At 53.0% G+C, this 20,416-nt stretch overlaps 2 protein-coding genes across 2 annotated transcripts in view; one reads left to right on the forward strand and one right to left on the reverse strand.

Moving 5' to 3' along the window:
• YKT6 (YKT6 v-SNARE homolog) lies at window positions 263–10,196 on the reverse strand. Its single transcript, NM_001244914.1, is given in 7 exon segments — window positions 263–564; window positions 1,422–1,523; window positions 3,443–3,508; window positions 4,114–4,218; window positions 5,313–5,413; window positions 6,574–6,656; window positions 9,605–10,196. Coding segments are annotated over 7 exon segments (597 nt in total). The 5' UTR covers window positions 9,709–10,196; the 3' UTR covers window positions 263–528.
• The window catches only part of GCK (glucokinase), a 45,334-nt gene continuing 42,896 nt past the window's right edge, over window positions 17,979–20,416 (forward strand). Inside the window, exon 1 of the mRNA XM_013985832.2 lies at window positions 17,979–18,633. Coding sequence (XP_013841286.1) covers window positions 18,589–18,633 — 45 coding nt within the window. The 5' untranslated portion in view covers window positions 17,979–18,588. The remainder of the gene's footprint in view (window positions 18,634–20,416) is intronic.

Consider the following 20,416-nt stretch of genomic DNA (forward strand, 5'->3'; position numbering starts at 1 on the left):
GGAATGAAAACAAAGTCTTGGAATTTGTGAAGCCCAGTGACCGTCTCCCGCCAACGTGGAAGCGCTGGCCTGCACCCCCCACCCGCTCACCCTGACAGCGGCCCCACAGTGGCTGCCCCACAGCAGCCCGGTAGTCGGGGCCCCCTGCTCACCGGGATGCTGATGCTGCCAACGTACAAGTAAAACCACAGGTGACCTCCCGGGGCCTTGCCCAAGGCGGGGCCCGCATCCTCCCGGGGTGAGAAACGAGCCCTGCAGCATCTACGGGAGTCACTGAGCTTTATGGTTTCATTTGGGCCAAAAATACAGCTTGAGGGGCCTCGAACGACCGTCTCAAAAATTACTAGACACGTGGATGTGAACGACCCGCCCCCGGGTCCCTTCCACCACCCTCGTTCCTCCCAGGAGCCCTAGAGCGAAAACTGAGTCCGTCCCACGCTGGGTGGTTCCCCGCGGCTCCGCGTCCTGGGGGCTGCGTTCCGATGCGGATGACGGTGACGGTGGGCGCAGGGGCACTGCCAGCTGCCGTCACATGATTGCGCAGCACGAGTTTTGTTTCCGGGCCTTGAAAGAGACAAAGAGGAGCTGAAGTGGACGCCGGCAGGTGCAGTGCTGGGAGCTCCTGGGGGTCTGCGGCTTTACTGGGGGCTCCGGGAACCAGACCCCTGAAGGCCCCGGAACTGCCGAGGGGAGAGGGAGATAAGGCCTGATCCCGACCCCTGGAGGGGAGCTGTCCGGAAGCGATTCAGCCCCCGATCCTTCTGCCCGCCCCCCCCAATAACGCCATCAGTAAGGAAGTAAACTTCCCACTGCTAAGCCAAGGACAAAGACCCGTGATGGAAGTCGGACTGGCTGAAGCCCTTCCTCTGCTCCAGCCTTGTCTCCCCATAAAGCCACCTGACCCCGCAAGGCTGTTTCTTACTGACCCTGTCCTCAGAGACCAGAGTCTCCGCTTGGTTTGTGGGGCCTCTGTTACCTTCTGTCACTGCCTGTTCACGGCCACCCCCGGCCCCACGACACCTCCTCTAAGGCACACAGGTGAGCTCAGGTGTGTGGATGGACCGAGACCGCAGCGCCCCCTGCCGTTTAAACAGTGAAGGACACGGGTCGAAGGGAAATTAGAAGCGTGAGAACCTCTGTGGCAGAAGAACCTCTTTCTTCAGAAAGGCCGTGATCACGGCAGCTGGAGGGGGACCCTGCCTCTGGCCTCCGGGGAGCAGCTGGAGGCAGGGTGGAGCCAGGCCTCCGCCGGCCTTGGCTCCGCAGGGCCCGGCTCCACTGGCCACTACTGACTGGGTCTGTGCAGCTGCCTTCGGCCTCCGCAGTAACTGAACGCCCCACGGAGGCTCACTGTGCGGCGAGCCCTCAGGAGGGGCGCTGTCACCCCACTGCTCATGGGAAGGGGTGAGGGGGGTCCTCACCGTTTTATAGAAGGCTTTAGACTGCACCCCCAGCACTTCGGACTTGGACACCAGGTCATCCAGCTTCTCGCCCCGCTCCAACAAAGACTCCATGGTGTTGTGCTGGACGGGAGGCAAAGCAGAAGAGAACGCTTGGCTCGGTTCGCAGAGGCGGCAACGCCAGCCCCCTCTCCGTGAAGCTCAGGAAAGCCCTTCCTTTGGGCTCCTCCCCACTACACGAGCAGAAGACACAGTGTCCCAGACCGGAGGAGGAGACAGGACCTAGGGACCTTCCTGGACGATCTAGAAGGTTCTACCTGGGACCTAGAGCACTTCTCCCAGGTTCTGTGCAGCACAGGCTCAGAGCCACACCCCAGGAGATGGCTCACACCTGTACTTACACACATTCCCACTGGACAGAACGACCCCCGCTTCGCCCAGGGGAGTACACGTCATTACTGCCAACCCTGTGAGAGGAGCCCTGCTCTCGGGGAGGAACGGCGCGCCCCCGGCCCCGCTGCCCGGGCCATCAAGGAGTGGCCGACTCGCTCCCGCCCCAGGTGACCGTGCCGCAGAGACGCCTTCAGAGCGAGCGGCACAGATGCGGGATGAGCAAGGACAGGCCTCCTCCCTGCAACAGCCAAGCAGCTCAGATTTCCACCCCAAAGAGTGAACTGGATCAAGGACCGAATGGGACAAAAGGCAGCACACCCACAATCCAGACGCTGCCACCGCAGCCGGAACGGGGCTGGGTGGCGAGGACCCACGTGCCCTCTGCAGCGCGGAGAGAAGCAAGGCCAGAGTGGGTGCCTCCCGGCTCCGCGCTGCTCACAGGCGCCGGTTCTGAAGCCGCAGGAGGCAGACGCAGGCCTTGGTCAAAACACATGGTACAAAAGACAGATGCCTGAAAATGTTCACATCGAACTTTCATTTCAAAGCCCAGAAATGTTATTCGAGGCCTGGTTTAGAAGGCCTAGGCCTGAAGCCCCTGGGATGCTCCTTACAGAATGTAGCTTTCCGGGGGCCGCCCCAGACTTTATACCGACGCACATGAAAGCTGAGCCAGTGGTGGCAGGAGTTTTATCCTTGGGCCCGGGGTTCTCGGGGCCCCTTTCCTGGGTTTTATATCCATCACTTAGGTGTCCGGTAATAACTGGGCGCTGGTGAAGCCCTGACCCTAAGCCTAAGCCAGGCACTGTTCTGCGAGCAGGGCTGTGAAGACAAGGACAAGCCCCCGGTCCTGGGAGCTGGCACACTCGTCAGGATTCACGTAGACATGTAGTGACAATGCGGTGACATCCAGAGAGGGCCTGCCACAGCCCCCAAATCCTTGGGAAGCCTGAGTGTGGGGCGCCTGCGTAGGAACCAGATAGAAAGGGTAGGAGGCAGATAGGGTCATGAGACCATGTCAGGGAGTCTGCGCTTTAGGCTGGGGCTGCTCTGAGAGCTGCTGAAGGACTTACAGAGAACGACAGATCAAGAGCTACTGTCTGATGGGCAGACTGAAGGCAGGAGGGAAGCGAGGGACCAGTCAGAGGCAGAGGCCGCAAGAACCAAACTTGATCTGCTCAAGTGCCAAAGGCAGCTGAGAATTTTAAAAAAGCTGAAGCAGCAGTTAGAAACCAGGAGATTGCAGATAAAAATGCAGGGTTCCTGCTCCCCTAAAGCAGGCCTGTCTGACAGCTGGGTCTGTGATTCGTCCGTGCTGAGACCCTGCAAGGGAGGTGCCTGCTGGGCTGTGAGGCAGGCTGAGGCAGGCACCCCAGAGGAGGCAGAATCACCTCGAACCTGGTAGCTGTCCAGACGGAGCGGGGATGGCAGGACAACAACAGGCGCCATGAACCAAGATGGGCGCAGGAGGGACCCTGGAGGGTTGTCTGAGGGAATCTGGCTTTGAGGCCTCTGACGCATGGGGAGAGGGAGCAACCCCACTTTCCGAAAGGTGCTTTGGTCACAATTGAAACGAGCCTCGGAGGTGCGCCTGACTGCCAGCCAACCTGTCTGCCCCCAGTCTTCGGACCTGCTCGCCACAGCTTGCTTACCAGGATGATTTTGGTCTCGTCTAGTTCAGCCTGCACTTTACTCATGGGGTCAGCTTCTCGGGGGTTCTAGAAAAGAGCCAAAAATAAAAACCACGTCAGGACTGAGTGGCCACCGAGAAACAGGGCTCAAAACCAAGAGAGCTGGATACACTTTTACAAGTTAACAACCACAGGCTGTTTAAACTCGTGACAGAGAAGCAAAAGTCTGTCTAGGAATTCAGGTCCTAGATCTTTTGTTTCTTGTGTTTTAGAGCCACACGTGCAGCATATGGAGGTTCCCAGGCTAGAGGTTTAATCGGCGCTGCAGCTGCCGGCCTGCACCCCAGCCACAGCAACGCCAGATCTGAGCTGCATCTGTGACCTACACCACAGCTCACGGCAACGCTGGATCCTTAACCCACTGAGTGAGGCCAGGGACCTAACCTGCATCCTCACGGATGCTAGCTGGATTCATTTCCACTGAAACACAAGGGTGAGGCCAGGGATGGAACGCTCGTCCTCATGGACACTAGTCGGGTTCGTTACCGCTGAGCCATGATGGGAACTACAGGTTCCAGGTCTTAATGGGAGTCCCTGTGTTTTTTCAAAAGGACATCGCCCGGAGCCACAACCACCAGGGGCCTCTGGCCTTTCTGGTTCCCGTGGTTCCGGCCACCGTCTTTACACCTCACCTGGTATCTACTGAGGTGACCATCCAGGCCTGTGTAGAGGATGGTGGCAGGGGATCCCACTGGCCATTCTATCCTGTCGACCTGCTTGGAGAATTCGTCTAGTACCTGCAAGACAGAGGAGCTTAACACCGCCCCGTGCTCATCCACGAGAGGGTCTCAGGCCCCCGGCCCCAGGGAGGAGGGCACAGGCGGGCGGCGAAGGGCAAAGGGAAAATCTAGGTTCAAGTTCCTCCTTCCTCAGTATTCTAGGGATTAAAAACCCAGTAGGCCAGCCTGGTATGAACCTCATCTTGGTGAATGATAACAGTACTGGAATTTTAAACTACAGATTTCCACTTTCACCAGATTATGAATTTCCAGGAAAAAGGATATTGATTGGCCCTCTAATTTTCCAAAACAATTCTTCGAAAAGGTTATTAGGTTCTTTGAATTTAAGCAACCACCAGTTTGTTTTTTGTTTTTTGTTTTTGGCTGCACCTGCGGCATATGGTAGCTCCTGGGCCAGGGATGGCACCTGCAGCACCACACCCTTAACCTGCTGTGCCACATGGGCGCTTCCAATCACCAGACTTCACGTGCTTCGAAGAGCATGAGTGCTTTGGGAACGGTAAGGCCAGCGTCTCTGAGGAATTTACCGTCCGTGGAAGCACAGAGACACTGAGGGACGCGGTGGGGAGGCGCTGGCCCCACACTGGGGAGAGGAGCGGCTGTAGCTGCACGAGGAGCCGGCAGGGGGACTCCTCGAGCAGGAGCACAGAGGCGGGAGGAGCCTGGTGTGCGCAGGGCGGCAGGATGGAGAGGAGGGGAGGTGGGTCACGGGGCAGACAGAGCACAGAGTCTAGGGAGGCTCAGAAGGAACTGAAAGTCCTGACTGCGGAGGGCAGAGGCAGGAAGAAGGCCAGCTAGAGGAGTGACCGGGGCAAAAGCACAGCCACCGCTGACCTCAGAAGGAGAGGTGCTGTGACTCTGGGGCAGACAAGGAGCATCAAGGTGGCACCAGGAACGCTAGGGGGATGCGAGGCAGAAAGCAGCGCCAGGGAGGGAAGTGGGAAGGCTCCCGGCTGTCTCCTGGTTTCGGGTGAGAAGAGAGGCTGGAACAGGGTGACCGCAGATACACCCCTCACCCCTCGGGCACTGTGGTCACGCCTGCCCCCGATCCACACGCGTCTAGGTCCAGTCTAGCCAGGCTGCAAACTCACCTTCTCCAGCAAGGTAAAAGCCACCCGGGATGGGTATTCACTGTCAGCAATGACCACTCCCGCAAGACTGTCGTTTCTCACGTAGACGTGGCACAGATATTCTAAGGAGGCGAGAGGTCGGACACACGGAGGGTGACACGGGGCTTCAGACTTTCTCACCCCCAAAAGCCAAGTGTTACAGTGCCGGGCTCCCGCCTTCTGGGTCACTGAAGCCACTCCGAGGGAGCCGTGTGGAGAGGCCCTGCACACGGGCCAGCGCATGCAAGAGCCCTGCCTGTGCCGGGGCCCAAGACCTGCCCGGGGGCCAGTAAGTGCCCCGGGGCCCAGCGTGCAAAGCCAGGATCCAAAGAGCACCATCCCAAGCCACAGGGCCGGGTGCGTGTCCAAGTCACAACCTTGAGCTCAGAGTCAGCGTCAGGCTCAGCCGTGTCTCAGGAAGCTGCAGCCCTCTGAGGCTCTGCTCTCCTCCCCCGACAAGCTACACAGCCTCCACCTCCTTCAAAAGCCCCGTAAGACTGGGCACAACCCCGACATCAGCACTCAGGGCCTCGGGCTCCCTCATCACAGCAACCTCCCCTGCTCTATTCTATGCGGGCCTTGGCACGGAGGGAGCAGGGGAGGGAGAAGAGACAGGTCCCATCCAGAAAAATGAGCCGCTGCTGCCTGAGGGCTCAAGTATGACTGTGATGAAGTCGTCAAATCGTCCAAAGGTACAGTCTGTGCAAGAGCTGCTGCAACACAGTCACAATCTATGAAATTAATTTTCATCACTTTCAAACAATTCAGAGATGACATGGCTAATCAAATGCCTCTCAAATAACTGCCTAAAAACTTCTTGCGGGGAACTCCGAATCATGAGGAGGAAAAAAAACCTAACGTCATGAGGCAAAAACTAATGAGCTTCCAGACTCCTGGGCCCAAATCTCAGGCGTATGGAACACAGTGTGACCTCAGCAGGGCGAGGGCCCCGTCTGCGATGTCTACAACGCCGGGGGTGGGCGTGGGGGACACACCCAGGAGGCCGCTCGCTGCTCCCTCATCCGAAGGAGTCCAAGCTTCGGGCGTGATTTTAACCAAGCACCTTAGACACCAACAGTAGGCACAGAACTTTGCGTAAGAGGAGGAGGAGGAGGAGGAGGACAGAGGAGCCGAGGAGGGGGTCCTGCCGGCCGCTCCATCACCGGGCACGGCTCCCGCGGAGAGCGGCCCAAGGCGGGGCAGCCGGGCCAGCGCATGCTCACAGGGCGGCAGGTCCTCTTACCTTGTTCCTTGACAGAAGCTCTGCTGCCTTTTGCTGAGCGCTCCACAATCAGCTGACTTGTGAAGGTCATGAATTCCTGAACACTAAGAAACACAGCACATGTCACCCGCTCCTGTCACCCTGTCCCCGACACAACGGAAAGTGACCTTTGAGCGAATACGCGAAGGAGATTCGGCTTCTTGATTTCCCTCCCTTCCCTCCCCACCCTCCTAACAAATAAGAAATGCTCTGGACGTGAACGCAAACACAGGGGATTACACAGCCTCACAAGCACTCAAACCACATCTGTTTGCTACCTCGCTCACCCACGCCACCCACTGCCAGACGTCTGGGGAATTTTCTACAGGTGAAAATTGTAGATTTTCACGTGGCCAGACAGAACAGTCACAGATGACAACGGTCCAGCCGGAGGAGGTGGAATTCACATGCCTCAGACCAGGAATGCTATCCCAAGGGCCATCAGAGCAGGGTCTTGACTTGTGGCGTCCACACTTGGCCCCAGCAGATGTGGACGCTTCTGAAACCCACCAAGCGCCACAGAGAAGAGTGAGGACTCCCGACCCTGGCTGGGATCCCAGCTCCACCGCTTGTGAGACACGGCCTCTGACGGCACACTTACTGCACCGCACTTCACTATAAATCAAGATCCGCTGTAATGATTAAATGGGCACTTAGTGCCAAGTCTGGCGCATCGTATTACTTGCTACGATCATTTTGAGTGACAGTATCAAAATAATCCCTTAGAGAAAAGTCTCAAATTAAGGAAGTGCTTGCAGTAAAATGAAAAAGAGAAAGAACTTAGAGTAGAACTATAATTAGACAAAGGCAGCACTGCATTCACTGAGAGTCTGCACCCAAGGGCCAGGAGAGCTGGAAAAACCACTCAGAGGTTTGAAGCTTAGGTTCTGATAATCATGAGGCAGGCAGGATGGAAGCGAGGAAGACTTCAGAAGAAAGAAAAAAGAGCTCAGCTGGAATCCGTGTGGTTTTAAGAGACACTGGTAGAGATGCCCCTGTGCCACTGCACTTGTGTTAACCATCTGAAACTGGTCTGGGTGTCGCAAACCAGTCAGGTGACATGGCCTATGGCAAAATCTCTGCGGGTCTTCAGGACACGGGGGCAGGGGAAAAAGAAAAAGAATCAGGGTTAGCTAAGGTAGCACCAACGGCTCCATCACAGAAAAGGAGCGACACAGACAGGAGGCGTCATGGTAAAGAAAGCCAAGTTCCAGGGAGGACCCAAAAAAGTAGTAAGTTTCCAAGAAAATAACAAGAGGAATTGTTTCAGATCCTGCCAGCAAGAACAAAACAGCTGTAACAACAACAAAACAAACCCGACTGAAAAATGGGGAGAAGACCTAAATCAACCTTTCTCCAAAGACAGACGGATGGCCAGGAGGCAAATGAAAAGACGCTCAACATCGCTAATTACTAGAGAAATGAAAGTCACAACTACGAGGTTCCATCTCATACCATCCCATTAGGAAGTCTACAAATAACAAATGCTGGAGGGGGTGTGGAGAAAGGGGAACCCTCCTGCACTGTTGGTGGGAATGTAAGTTGGTACAACCACAATGGGTAACACTATGTAGGTTCCTCAGAAAACTAAAACTAGAACTACCGTATGACCCAGCCATCCCACTCCTGGGCAGCTATGCAGGCTAAACCATAATTCAAAGAGGTACATGCACCCCTGTATTCATAGCAGCACTGTTCACAGTAGGCAAGACAGGGAAACTATCCAAATGCCCACTGACAGATGAATGGATTAAGAAGATGTGGTATATATATACACACATACATACAATGGAATACAACTCGGCCATAAATGTATTGCCATTCACAGAGACAGAGATCCAACCGGAGATATCACACTAAGTGAACTAAGTCAGAAAGACAAAGACAAAGACCGTATGATATCACTTATATGTGGAATCTAAAGTATGGCACAAAGCAACTCATCTACAAAACAGGAACAGACCCACACACTTTGAGGACAGACGTGTGACTGACCAGCAGGAGGGGAGGGGGAGGGGATGGACTGGGAGTCTGGGCTTAGTGGATGTGCAAACTATTACATTTAGAACGGAAGAACAATAAGGTCCTACTGTACAGGACAGGGAACTATACCCAGCCCCTCGGGATAGACCATGATGGAAGATAATACTGAAAAAAAAAAAAATATGTGTACGACTGAGTCACTTTACTGTGTAGCAGAAACTGGCAACACACTGTACATCAACTATACTTTCACTAAAAAAAAAAAAGAAGAAGAAGAAGAAGACAACTGCACTGAAAGAATGAAAACAGAATCCAGACGGCAGATTCTACCAGACTTGGGGACTGGGTGACCACAGACCTGGATTCCGTCGGGTCCTTCTCCTTTTGCGCCTGAGTCACCCCCACCCCCCCACAATCCGGCTGGAAGTGTCTGTGGTTCTCCGAATACCCACCTTACTGCATTTACACGCCTCACAAATGTTTGAAAGCTTGGAAGCCCTACAAATCCCACGCGTCCTCCCAAACCATAGAGAGGACCGTAAAGAGCATGTAACTTTGGTGAGTCCTGGCTGGTTCGACATCATCGCTTGGGGCCTCAGTGACTTCATTCACTCGACGGGAGAGTACAGCACTCTCTCCGAGAGGAGGGTAGAAAGCCCCACCGGAACGTCTAAACGTGGCTCTTGAGGCGTGGCACACAAGCTTCCCGGGTCAGAACTACTGAGCGGGAGCTGCGGGCTTAAAACAGAGACTTCTGGGTTTCAACCTACTAGTTCGGACTGTCTGGGCGTGAACCTGGGGAATCTGCACTTTTTCACAGCCCCGTTCTACTTCTCACGCGACCGAAATCCTACAGGAGCCCGCCCTGGAGCGGGGTGCAGAAAGCCTTCCGAGGTCGAAGGGAGAAGGGTTCCTCAGAGGCACAGTCCACAGCCGGAGGAGGAGGCCGCCGCTGGGCTCCGCTACGGGGGGCCGAGCCGCGGGCCTCCCCCGATTCCGGGCCCGGCGATCCCCGCCCAGGCCCGCTCACCTGGACCTCTGGAAGAAGCTGAAGGAGGACACGTCGTACGCGGCTTTGAGCAGCACCACCTTGGGATCGCCTTTGTAGAGGACGCTGAGGCTGTAGAGCTTCATGGCGCCGAGGCCTCGGGCCGGCCACCCGCCCGGCCGCGGGACCGGCTCGCAGGGAGGAGGGCGGCGCCGCCCCTCGAGACCGCCGCCGGCTGCTGACGGGTCGGCCACCGGCTTCCTCCCCCTGGCTCGGGGTTCACTTCCGCTTCCGGTCCGGGGCGGCCGCCTGAGGCTTAACGAAGAGTTTGCGTGCCCCGGATGCAGAGAGGGGCGGCCGGAAACGTGAGCGAGGGGCGGGGCATGGTGCTGCGCGTGCGCGTGCGCTCGCCGCGGTCTCTCGGGGCTGTCTTGGGCCGCCCGGCTCTTTCTCCCGCAGTCTTTAGCCTTTTCCTGCAATCGTCCTCTCCGACGGCCGTCCCTTTTCCGACTGGTTGGTTCTGAGTCTTCTCGGGGGGTCCAGGGTCCCCCAGGACCGTCCTCCCTCCGAGCAGTGAGATCCAGAGCAGCACCCACGAGCCAGTGCTTTGTGCACCCTACAGGGGCGACTTTGATTTATGGGCGAACCGCCTTCCCGGTACCTGTTTTGTAAATCAGATCTCCTTTTGAGTAAAGGGGAGGAACCTTTTCTTCTACAGGCTCCTGCCAGAAGGTAAAGGCATGCCTCTCATTTTCAGATGATCTGATTCCGCTCATGCCCTTCCCAGGCCTTCCTCCTGCCCTCGTGGGAGCAAATCCCTGGTCACACAAGACCCTTGAGCACAACCCTGCAGGGGTGAAGGCTCCCGGGCCTGCCCCACCACCTGTGAAACCAGTTGTCAGACTAACCACTGATTTGAGAGCCAAACTGCTGACCTCACCGAGTAGCAGGGCCGCTTCACCCCAAAAGGGGCAGGTGTAAAGTGACTTGGTGTAAAGTCATTTTGCTTGAGATGTAAAAATAATGCTTTTTTCCGTGGATGGCCATAAATGAGGCTCCGTTCCCTAGGGGTACCGCCTCTTGCCCTTTTCTTGTTTATTAAATGGTAATCAGAAAGCATCTTGAAGGACACACACAAAAAGGGACCTTTTCTTTGGAAGTTGGCAGTAAGCTTCTACAACTATCATGCTAGAAGCAGCCAGATCTGAAATGATGGGAAAGAGATGGTACATTTGAAAAATCAACACCATCCCTCTAAACATTCTAAATTAGGGTGTCTCAACCTCGGTGCTATTGGTATCTTGGGTTGGATAATTCTTGTTGTTAGGGGGCTGTCCAGGCATTGTAGGCAGCATCTTAGGCCTTGTACCTACTAGATGTAGCATTCCACCCGCCACTGGGCAACCAAAAATGTCTCTGGACATTCCCAAATGCGCCCTGGGGAGCAGTGGTTTAGAGGACCATTGCTCTAGATATTCTTGTGGCTGAAGGAAGTTCCCACCACCTGCCCTTTCACTCAGCACCTTCCTCCCCAACCCTCTTCCCTGGGTATTTCCAAGTGCAAAGGATGGAAAGGGATTTTTCTTACATCTCCTTCATTGTGGTACCAAACCTCAAGAACAGCCTTTGGCCAATGCCAGGCCAGCTACCCACAGACAGCACACTAGACAGTGTCACAAGAAGACTGGATGGTGGAGAGCCGTCAGTGTAGTCCTATCCTAACTGCGCTGACACCGCTGCCCGATAGGGGGCGAGCGAGAGCCGTTTCTGAGGAAAACAGGCCCCTTTTCTTTTGCCCCAAAACTTGTACAAAAGGAGGAACCAGGAGGACAGCGTTTGGTTGGAATATATTTAAATGTATTCACTTGACACATAACAGTAGTTTCCCTTATAGCAAACACTTCCTATATGCTACCTTATTTATTTATGTCTTTTTAGGGCTGCACAGGCCGCATATGGAGGTTCCCAGGCTAGGGGTCGAATCAGCTGTAGCCGCCGCCCTACGCCAGAGCCACAGCAACATGGGATCTGACCTACACTGCAGCTCAGGGCAACACCGGATCCTTAACCCACAGAGCAAGGCCAGGGATCAAACCAGCGTCCTCATGGACACTGGTTGGGTTCATTAACCAATGAGCCAGGACGGGAACTCCTATATACTACCTCATTTAATCCTCACAAAAACAGAGGACGATATACCACCTTAGAGACATAGAAACTGAGACCCAGGTTAAGGAGATCGCTAGTAAGACGCACATACCAACACGAAACCACATAACAAACTCATAGCCAGCTCCACCCTAGCAGCTCTCTCCCTCCTCTCACCCTTGCTCAGCCTCCATCCCCCCAGAAAAACTAACTTGGCCAAAGTGGTTACAAACGCCCCACGTTCATCCATCTTTCTCAGAAGCAAGACCCACCTTCCATTCCGTCCCTCCAGCTGTCACCCCAACTTGGATTCAGTCCCAGCCCTGCCACAAACCACCAAACCACAAAAGTGAACAAACCATTAACCTCTCTGGTTATGGTTTCTCTTTCATTTGCAAAACTGGAAAAATATCTTGTTGCTGGAAATGATAAGACATTATATTCCAAGCTCTGGTCATAGTAGATGTTTAATAAGTAACAACAGCAATGATTATATGTGTCGTTATCATTCATGACAAACAGGAGGAGAGGTCACCGTAGGTTACAGGCTGTGGGAAATGGAGATTTTGGCCACAGGCTTAAATTTGTTAGAGGCCTATAGATTGCAGAATAGTATTGTATCTGTTTTAATTTCCTGATTTCAATCATGGTGTTGTGGTTATGTAAGAGAATTCTTTGGTTTTAGGAAATAAACACAAGTACCGAGGGGTAAAGGGATGTCATGTCTGCAGTGGGCTCTCAAAGGGTCCAGAAGTATTTATAATATATATGGAGGGGGAAGCAAATATTGTAAATTTATGTATTTATTTTTATTTATTTATTTATTTATTTTTTAGGGCCACACTTGCGGCATGTGGAAGTTCCCAGGCTAGGGGTCAAATCAGAGCTACAGCTACCGGCCTCCACAGCCGCAGCAACACGAGATCCAAGCTGCACCTGCGACCTACACCACAGCTCATGGCAATGCCGGATCCCTGACCCACTGAGCGAGGCCAGGGATCTTACCCACATCCTCATGGATACTAGTTAGATTCCTTTTCGCCGCACCACGGCAGTAACTCCCAAATATGGTAAATTTAAAGAGTCAGGATGAAGGGTATCCAGGAGTTTACTGTACTGTTCTTGCAGCTGTTCTGTAAGTCCGAAATTATGGGGATAGAAAAAATTGCAGGGAAGACTGGCTGACGTTCTGCATGCAGCATCCACAGGTGAGGGGGTGGCACAGCCCTCTGGAGTCCAGGCCGCCCTAGTGAGCTGGGCTCTAGAGGACCAGCTCATCCATCTGCAGCTCGTTTGTCCATGACAAATGCTTGAGGTCCCTTAAGTTGCCCCCACAGAGTGAGGCAGGCAGCCACCCACCTTCCAGGCTTTGCTCAGCTCACAGAAAGTGCTTGGTTTAGCTGCAGAGCAGAACCCTCTAGGGAGGTGGATAAAAGCTGGGAGAGAGGCACACCCCAGGAGGCCCAGCCCAGGGGGAACCCAGCCATTCAAAAATGGGCAACCGATGTGGTCAGGCCTCCAAAGGAGTTCAGAGCATGTCACCTTGAATATGACACTTTGACATACTGATTATTTTGAGTTCTTTGAGAAATAGCAGATGCAAGAAGGGCTCTCTGGTCCTCATTTTTATTTTTATTTATTTATTTTTTTTCTTTTTATGGCCACACCTGCAGCATATGGAAGTTCTCAGGCTAAGGGTCAAATCAGAGCTACAGCTGCTGGTCTACGCCACAGCAACGCTGGATCTGAGCCACGTCTGTGACCTGCACCACAGCTCAGGGCAACGCTGGATCCTTATTAACCCACTGAGCAAGGCCAGGGATCAAACCTGCGTCTTCATGGATAGCAGTCGGGTTCGTTAACGCTGAGCCACAATGGAAACTCCTGATCCTCGATTTATTCCTGAAGCAGGAGATTAAACTTCTGTGTGAAAAGTACCCTCTCTGTACCAGGAGGAAGGAAGCTATTCCTATCACCAGAGATGAATGGAGGCCAAGAGAAATCTGTACAAACCAACCCTGTTAAACCAGCCCTCATCTCCCTAGTCACTTCCCCTCAATTTACTCTCCCTACCCACCACCCCTTCACAAATTTACAGTTTCTTTCATAAAGGTATAAAAGCGTTTTCTCTGGTCATGTCTTTGGATCTTCATTCTCTTGTGAAGGCTCCAATGTATCAGTAAACATTTAAATGAAACTCTTATGCGTTTCTCCTGCTAATGTCAGTTTAATCTTTAGGCCCAGCTGGAGGCCCAGAGGGCAGAGGAGAATTTTTCCTCCCTTGCTCCTCCTTGGTAGTTCACCAAGTCTAAGGAGCAGAGGCTTGATGCCATCAGCAGACCAGTCCCCAGGAACACTGCTTACTATCGCAATGGCTCACCCAGATGTTCTGTGCTCCCACCAGGTTCTCCAAGTCACAGAGAAGACAGGCACAGACATGGCTCTGCCACCAGCAGAGAGAGAACAGGAGGTGTCAGAGCAGGAGAGAACAGGCATGTACTATAAGAAGGTTTACCCTGGAGATCACAGCCATGAAAGACAGGAGCCAGCCAGCTGGGAGCTCCCTGAAATAAAGGGTCCCCCCCCACCCCCACGAATTGCCCCTCGTGTAGGGGCTTCCCAGGAGCTGTATTTTACCACCAGGCACCCCTCCCCTACTCGGGTCTAGGGATGGATGTGTAGCCCACTCTGGACACATGGTCATTTATTTAGACCGGTTAATGGACCTGAGGCTGCCTTACCGCTGTGGAGATGAGAGTGGAAGAAAGTCTGCAGAACAGGAAGGGGGCCGGGGGCCAGGCAAAGGCCCGGCGGGTGGGGCAGAGAGGCCACGTCAGCTCGGGCCCCAGGACCTCTGAAAGCAAAAATCAAGATTGCAGTCAACACAAAGAAAACATCGCAAAGAGGACTGTGAAGCCGGGTTCGCTCCTCAGCCCCGCCTGCTCCGCTCGCTGGCACGTGGGTAGGAGGTCTGAGCCAATCAACACAAGCCCGTCCCTATTGCCGCAGAGATTGGTCTACAGACAGGCACCTGACCTAGGCTTCAGCCAATCAATGCAGACCATACCCCCTACTGGCAGAGCAGGCTGTCCAATCAGAGCAAAGCCAGGACACTTGGACGCCTCAGTGGGATTTGCGCAGTTTGAAAAGGTCAGTGAACCTGGGAGCAAGTATCAGTACAAATTCCTGGTTAAACATAGATGAATTACACGTTTGTGTGAGCTCTTCTAGAACAATACAAAGAGGGCAGGAGGAGAATGACTAAAAAGTGGGAAATGCTAACTTCTTAAAGTGGGGAAAGGCACGCAGCACAAGGTCCCGGAACGGGGGTGGGGGGAGTTCTGAAGAGGCTCCCTCCCCTCCCTGCTCCACAGATTCTTCCAGGAATGTACCTTTGGGAGTTTTGAATGCTCAGAAATTCTGACACTTTCAGGCCCTCATAAAACCTCCTGTTGTTTCAAGTAGGGCCTATTGGTTAAAAGTCTCCTGTGAGGCCACCCCCAAGGCTGTGACCAGTATGCAGTATGGTTACCCTTTGGATCAGATGACGTTTCTTTCAGTCATTTGTGATCAGGGAGGGCAGGGCTTTGCAGCAGGCCCGGGGACCTTTGCTTGAGGACTGCCTTGGCCCCTGTCCTTGGGGAACAGTGAGCATCACAGACCTTTGCGGCCCAATCCTTGAACCTTCCCAGTTTCACTACTCATGAAAGTGGTAAAAAAATAATAACACCCCTGCCCACTGTCCCAAGACTGATCAGATGACAGAATGAATGGAAAAGTACTTTGTGAATCATAAATATTTTAATCAGGTATAATGATAATTTTTCCTTCTGATAAATATGTTTCCTTTCTTTAGGAGTAATTAAGAAATGTTTAAGATCTATATGAGAAAAATAATAAAACATTATTTTAGTGAAAAGAGATGAATAGATTCTAAAACTTACATGAAAGATAAAAGGCTTATGGTGAAGAAAATTTTGTAGGAAAATAAAAGGGGATGCCTATCTGGACGGATATCAAAAAACTAAAAAATTGTGCCCACTGAAAAAGTGTGGGAAACACAGGAATGGACAGAGAGATATCCAGCTCACAGGCAGAGCTGAGGCCAAGGCAGGCAGAATATCAAGAGCTGCTTTTACATTCAGACAATCTGTTAGGCACACAGGCAGGAGAGAAGAGATGAAAAAAAGAAGAGTAGAAGAGCATCCAAGGCCACTGCTTCCCATCCTTGTCTCATGCAAAGGATGACACCCACCCAAAGAGGCTGGACGCCTGCACCCCAAGTCACTCTAAAACTTTACTTCTGACTGGAAGCCCATTCTATTTATTTATTTATTTGGGGGGCCACACCCATGCCATATGGCAGTTCCCAGGCTAGGGGTTGAATCAGAGCTGCAGCTGTCAGCCTACGCCACAGCCACAGCAATGCCAAATCTGAGCTGCATCTTCGAACTACACGGAAGCTCAACGCAATTCCAGATCCTTAACCCTCTGAGTGAGGCCAGGGATTGAACGCACATTCTCATGGATACTAGGTGGGCTCGTTACCGCTGAACCACACGGGAACTCCTGGAAGCCCATTCTAGACACAGCTGCACCTCGAGGGGCAGGGGCAGAAAGCCTCACATCTTGGAACCAGAGATTTGGGGAAATCCCAGGCAGATGGGGAAGAGAATGTGAGGTGGCCTCGGAGCAGCTCCTTACAACTGTGGCCTCAGTTCCCAGGGGATCACAAAGTGTTCTGATAGCTGTGGTTCCAGACTTGGTCTGCTGGCTTATGATCACACCTGCGAGGTGATCAGAGCTGAGCCATTCCCTCAGAACAGAGAATTACAATAGTGGAGCACAAACTGTGGCGCAGTCCACAATACAAATCAATGGAGAGAGGCTAGCCTACCCAACAAATATTAGACTCCTAGCTGTTACTATACACTAGCGAATTCTAGAGGGGCCAAAGTGTTAAATGTTTAAAAATTTTGGAAAAATATTAGAAGGAAGTGTGGAAGAACATTTTTCTAATTTTGGGTGGGAAATGCTTTTCTTAAAGACACCAGCTGAAAAAAAAAAAAAAAAAAAAAAAGAAAGCCAAGACTGAGATTCAGAAAAAAAGAAATACTTCTGTATGACGGAAGACACCACTGATCAAGCTGTAAGTTTAGCAGTAGACTGGAAGAGGGTTTTTTTTCTTTTTTTAAGTTTTACTGAGTAGAGTTGATTTACAAGATTGTGATAACAAAGTGATTCAGTTATGCATGTACACACATCCATTCTCTTTCAAATTCTTTTCCTACATAGATGATCACAGAATATTGGGTAGAGTTCTCTGTGCTATACAGCAAGTCTCCATTGGCCAATTATTTCATATACCTCAGTGTGCATAGGTCAATCAGCTGGGGGAGGTATTATAATTATAGCATATTTAACAAGCAGAGTATTAATAGATCTTATTGATGGAATATAAAAATAGTTCATACAAATTGAGAAGTAGAAGACAATTCAGTGACAAAACAGTTAATATATAATGTCATATATTATATAATATATAACAGTTAATATAAACGAATCATCCTTAGACAGATAACCATAAACATGTGAAAAAGGTGTCCAGCCCTTATGCAATTCAAATGGCAGTGATGGGCAAAAATCAGAAAGATTCTTCATCTCAAGTTTTGGCCAGTAAGTAGCCAAACTCCTAATGAAAGTGGAAGGACTCATAAATTGGTGAAACCATTTGAGGGGCCAATGCAGTCCTGTTGCACAATCACAAAACGTGCACAGCATCTGATCTAGCAATTCAGCCTCTAGGAACCATCCAAAAGAAACATGTGCATGTGTTCATGAAACAAACAAAAAATCTTGGTGAAAGACCAAGATTTATAACAGAAAAAAAACTGAAACTGCCCGGATGACCATCAACAGGAAGTTGGTTTAAAAATGTTACAGCACATCCATCTGGCGAGGTCCCACCGGGCACTCCTTGCTCCTTCTGCGGGATCCCAGCTCAGGCCGGGAAGGCAGTGACCAAAGCTCGAGGGTGGTCTGGGCACATGTGGCAATGCTGGTGGCCAAGCTATCCACTCCCTCTCCTCTGGTTCTTAGACTCATGGGGCCTCTACTTTTTAGGTCGTGAGTTTGGAAGACCCTGTGACCCTGCCATGGGAACTGTGCAGGTGGCAAAGTCTGCGATGATAAGGCGATTGGGCTGTTGCTATGGCGATGGGAATGGAGGCCCAGTTTTCTGCATGGCAGCTCTAATGACAGGATGGTCAGCCCTGTGGAGGCTGGAGGGTGTGAGCGCAGAGGCCTGCTCCTGGTTGCCATGGCAGTGTGGGCCCTCACGGGAGCACAGAAAGCCCTGGCAGGAGAATTTCCCATCCACACCTGGTTGGAGCAGGAAGTGTTGGGCAGTGACTGAGCCTTGGGGAAACAGGTTGGGGTGTGAGAGAGAAACACAGTCGCCTGCAGCCTAATTACTCAAACGCTGCCCCTCAGAGAAAGAGTCTGCTGAGTCTATTAAGAGAACACCACGCCGTCAGAGATCAGCACAGCCCAGAGAAAAAGCTGACCAGCCCTGACCAGCCCTGGAGCCCGGCGATGGCCCTGCCCTGGCCACACCCAGCCTGACGAGGCCTCCGTGGGGAAGGGTCCCGGCTGCGACCCAGAAGGGGAGGCTCTCAGGCTTGCTGGAGAACAATGAAAAGGAGGAAACTCTGTGATTGAACCTCAAGCCAGAGTCCAGCCAGAGGGTGGGCCCTATTCTCCCAGACACCCAGGCTGGCCGTGCCACTCACCTGGAAGAAGCTGGGGCTATTTCTGCCTTGGAAGCCTGTTGGGGAACGCAGAGGGGTCCCAGCTCCCACGGGCTGGCTGCAGTACAGATGCTGGATGACAGAGCCAGGATGGAGAGCGCCAAGAAGGAAAAGGTAGGTCTCTGCCCCTTCTGGTTTTCTACAAGGGTTTCTCATACTCTCCTCCATCCAGGGGCTTGTTTGGCTTGGACAAGTGTCTGCTCCTTGGTATCTGACCGTATGTGTAGCTGCTTTAGGGACGATCCACTTGGGGTGAATTGTGTGGCGCTAACTTTGTTGGGCAGACCAGGTCCTTTCTCCAGGGCTCCAGACTCCGGCCCTGTGACCTAGAAGGCACAGGCTGCCAGGAGGCCTGGGAGGTGACCCCCACTCCGTAAAGGGTCTGGGAAGTTTAGAGCCCCAGCCGGGGAGCTTGGGGCCTGGGATCTTGGGGGTAGAACCCACTTGCTTAGGGGCAGAAGCAAGACCCTACAGTCATCATGGAAAGGCTCAGAAAGCCAGGCTTCCCCGAAGAGAGCTCTCTTGCTCAGGAGCCTGAGGCCCATTGCTCCAGGCCAGGAGCAGAGAGAGTTACATTTTCCAAAACCAAGAAAAATCCAGACGTCCTCTGGGGCAGCCCTGTGCCCAAGCAGTGCGCAGAGGAGCCAGAGCTGGCGGCAGGGTGGCGGGGAGAGCAGGCCGCTCCTCCAAGCCGGGCTGGGCGGAGGCGTTGGAGGAAAGGGCCCGCGGCCAGTCCCTCCGGCGTGGTTTCCTCCTCCCCTGCCGTTTCTTCTCCTTGGGTGAAATGACGAGGTCAGCATAAACCCGGGGCTGGTTCTGCTCCTGGCAGAGCTAATGATGTCGGGAGAAAAACAACCACCCAGAGCCGGACGCCCACAGCTGCAGGCAGCAGGAAGCCCATGTCTGCCGGTCCCTGGGGCTGTGGTCAGAGCTTGGCTGAGAAATCTTGCACAAGGGGCCGTGGGGGGCACCGGGGAGAAGGGAGGTGGTGTCTTTGGCACAAGCAGAGAGCTGGTGTGGTGACAGCGGGAGATGGGGCCTGTGGCCTGCTATGGGGACCTGGTGTGGGGAGCCCACCACCTCAGCCCCATGGGGCTGGCCCACGCCCCTGCTCCTTTGTCCCCGGGGACACAATGCTCCGTGTGGGAAACCATTTCTGTTCCACCTGCACACGGGGTGCTGGTCCCCGATCAGGAGCCAGGCTGGCTCCTGAGCACAGGCGGGTGGGAATGGGGGGGGGGTTGTCTCACGGATCACTGACAGCCTTGTCAGGCCTGGGAGCATGGGGGAGGCACTGCCTCTGGAGGCGCTTTAAGAGGACACCAAAAATATCAGCCATCAAGACAAATAATGTATATATGTTTTTTATGGCCTCACCCACCGCATATGAAAGTTCCCAGGCCAAGGGTTGAATCCGATCTACACAGCGGCTTCAGCAATGCCCGATCCCTTAACCCACTGTGCCGGGCCGGAGGATCAAACCCATGCCTCCGCAGTAACCCGAGCTGCTACGGTCGGATTCTTACCCCACTGTGCCACAATGAGAACTCCAAGACAAATATTTTAATGCAAATTCCTAAGAATCAAAATTAATGCAAAAAAATTATGATGAGCAAAATGCCAAATTTCCAAAGAAAGAGGGCCTGAGTGCTGCTGGTTTTTTTTGTTTTTTTTTTTTTTTTCACTTGTCTCAGCCCTGTGTTGGCTGCCCTTAGAGCTCCAGTTAGCAAGGTGCCAGGACCAGACAGGGGAGGCATGAGACTGCGATGTCCACACCCCTCCAGTCTGTCCTGGCTGCACAAAGGACCCACCTCTTGTCTGGGCTGTGGGGTGGGGAGCAGGGCGATAGATTGCTTTCAGGGCCATCCTAAGGATCTAAGGTTTTGCTGTCAGGCCC

This window comes from Sus scrofa, chromosome 18, assembly GCF_000003025.6.
Source record: "Sus scrofa isolate TJ Tabasco breed Duroc chromosome 18, Sscrofa11.1, whole genome shotgun sequence".
NCBI classification, from domain to species: Eukaryota; Metazoa; Chordata; class Mammalia; order Artiodactyla; family Suidae; genus Sus; species Sus scrofa.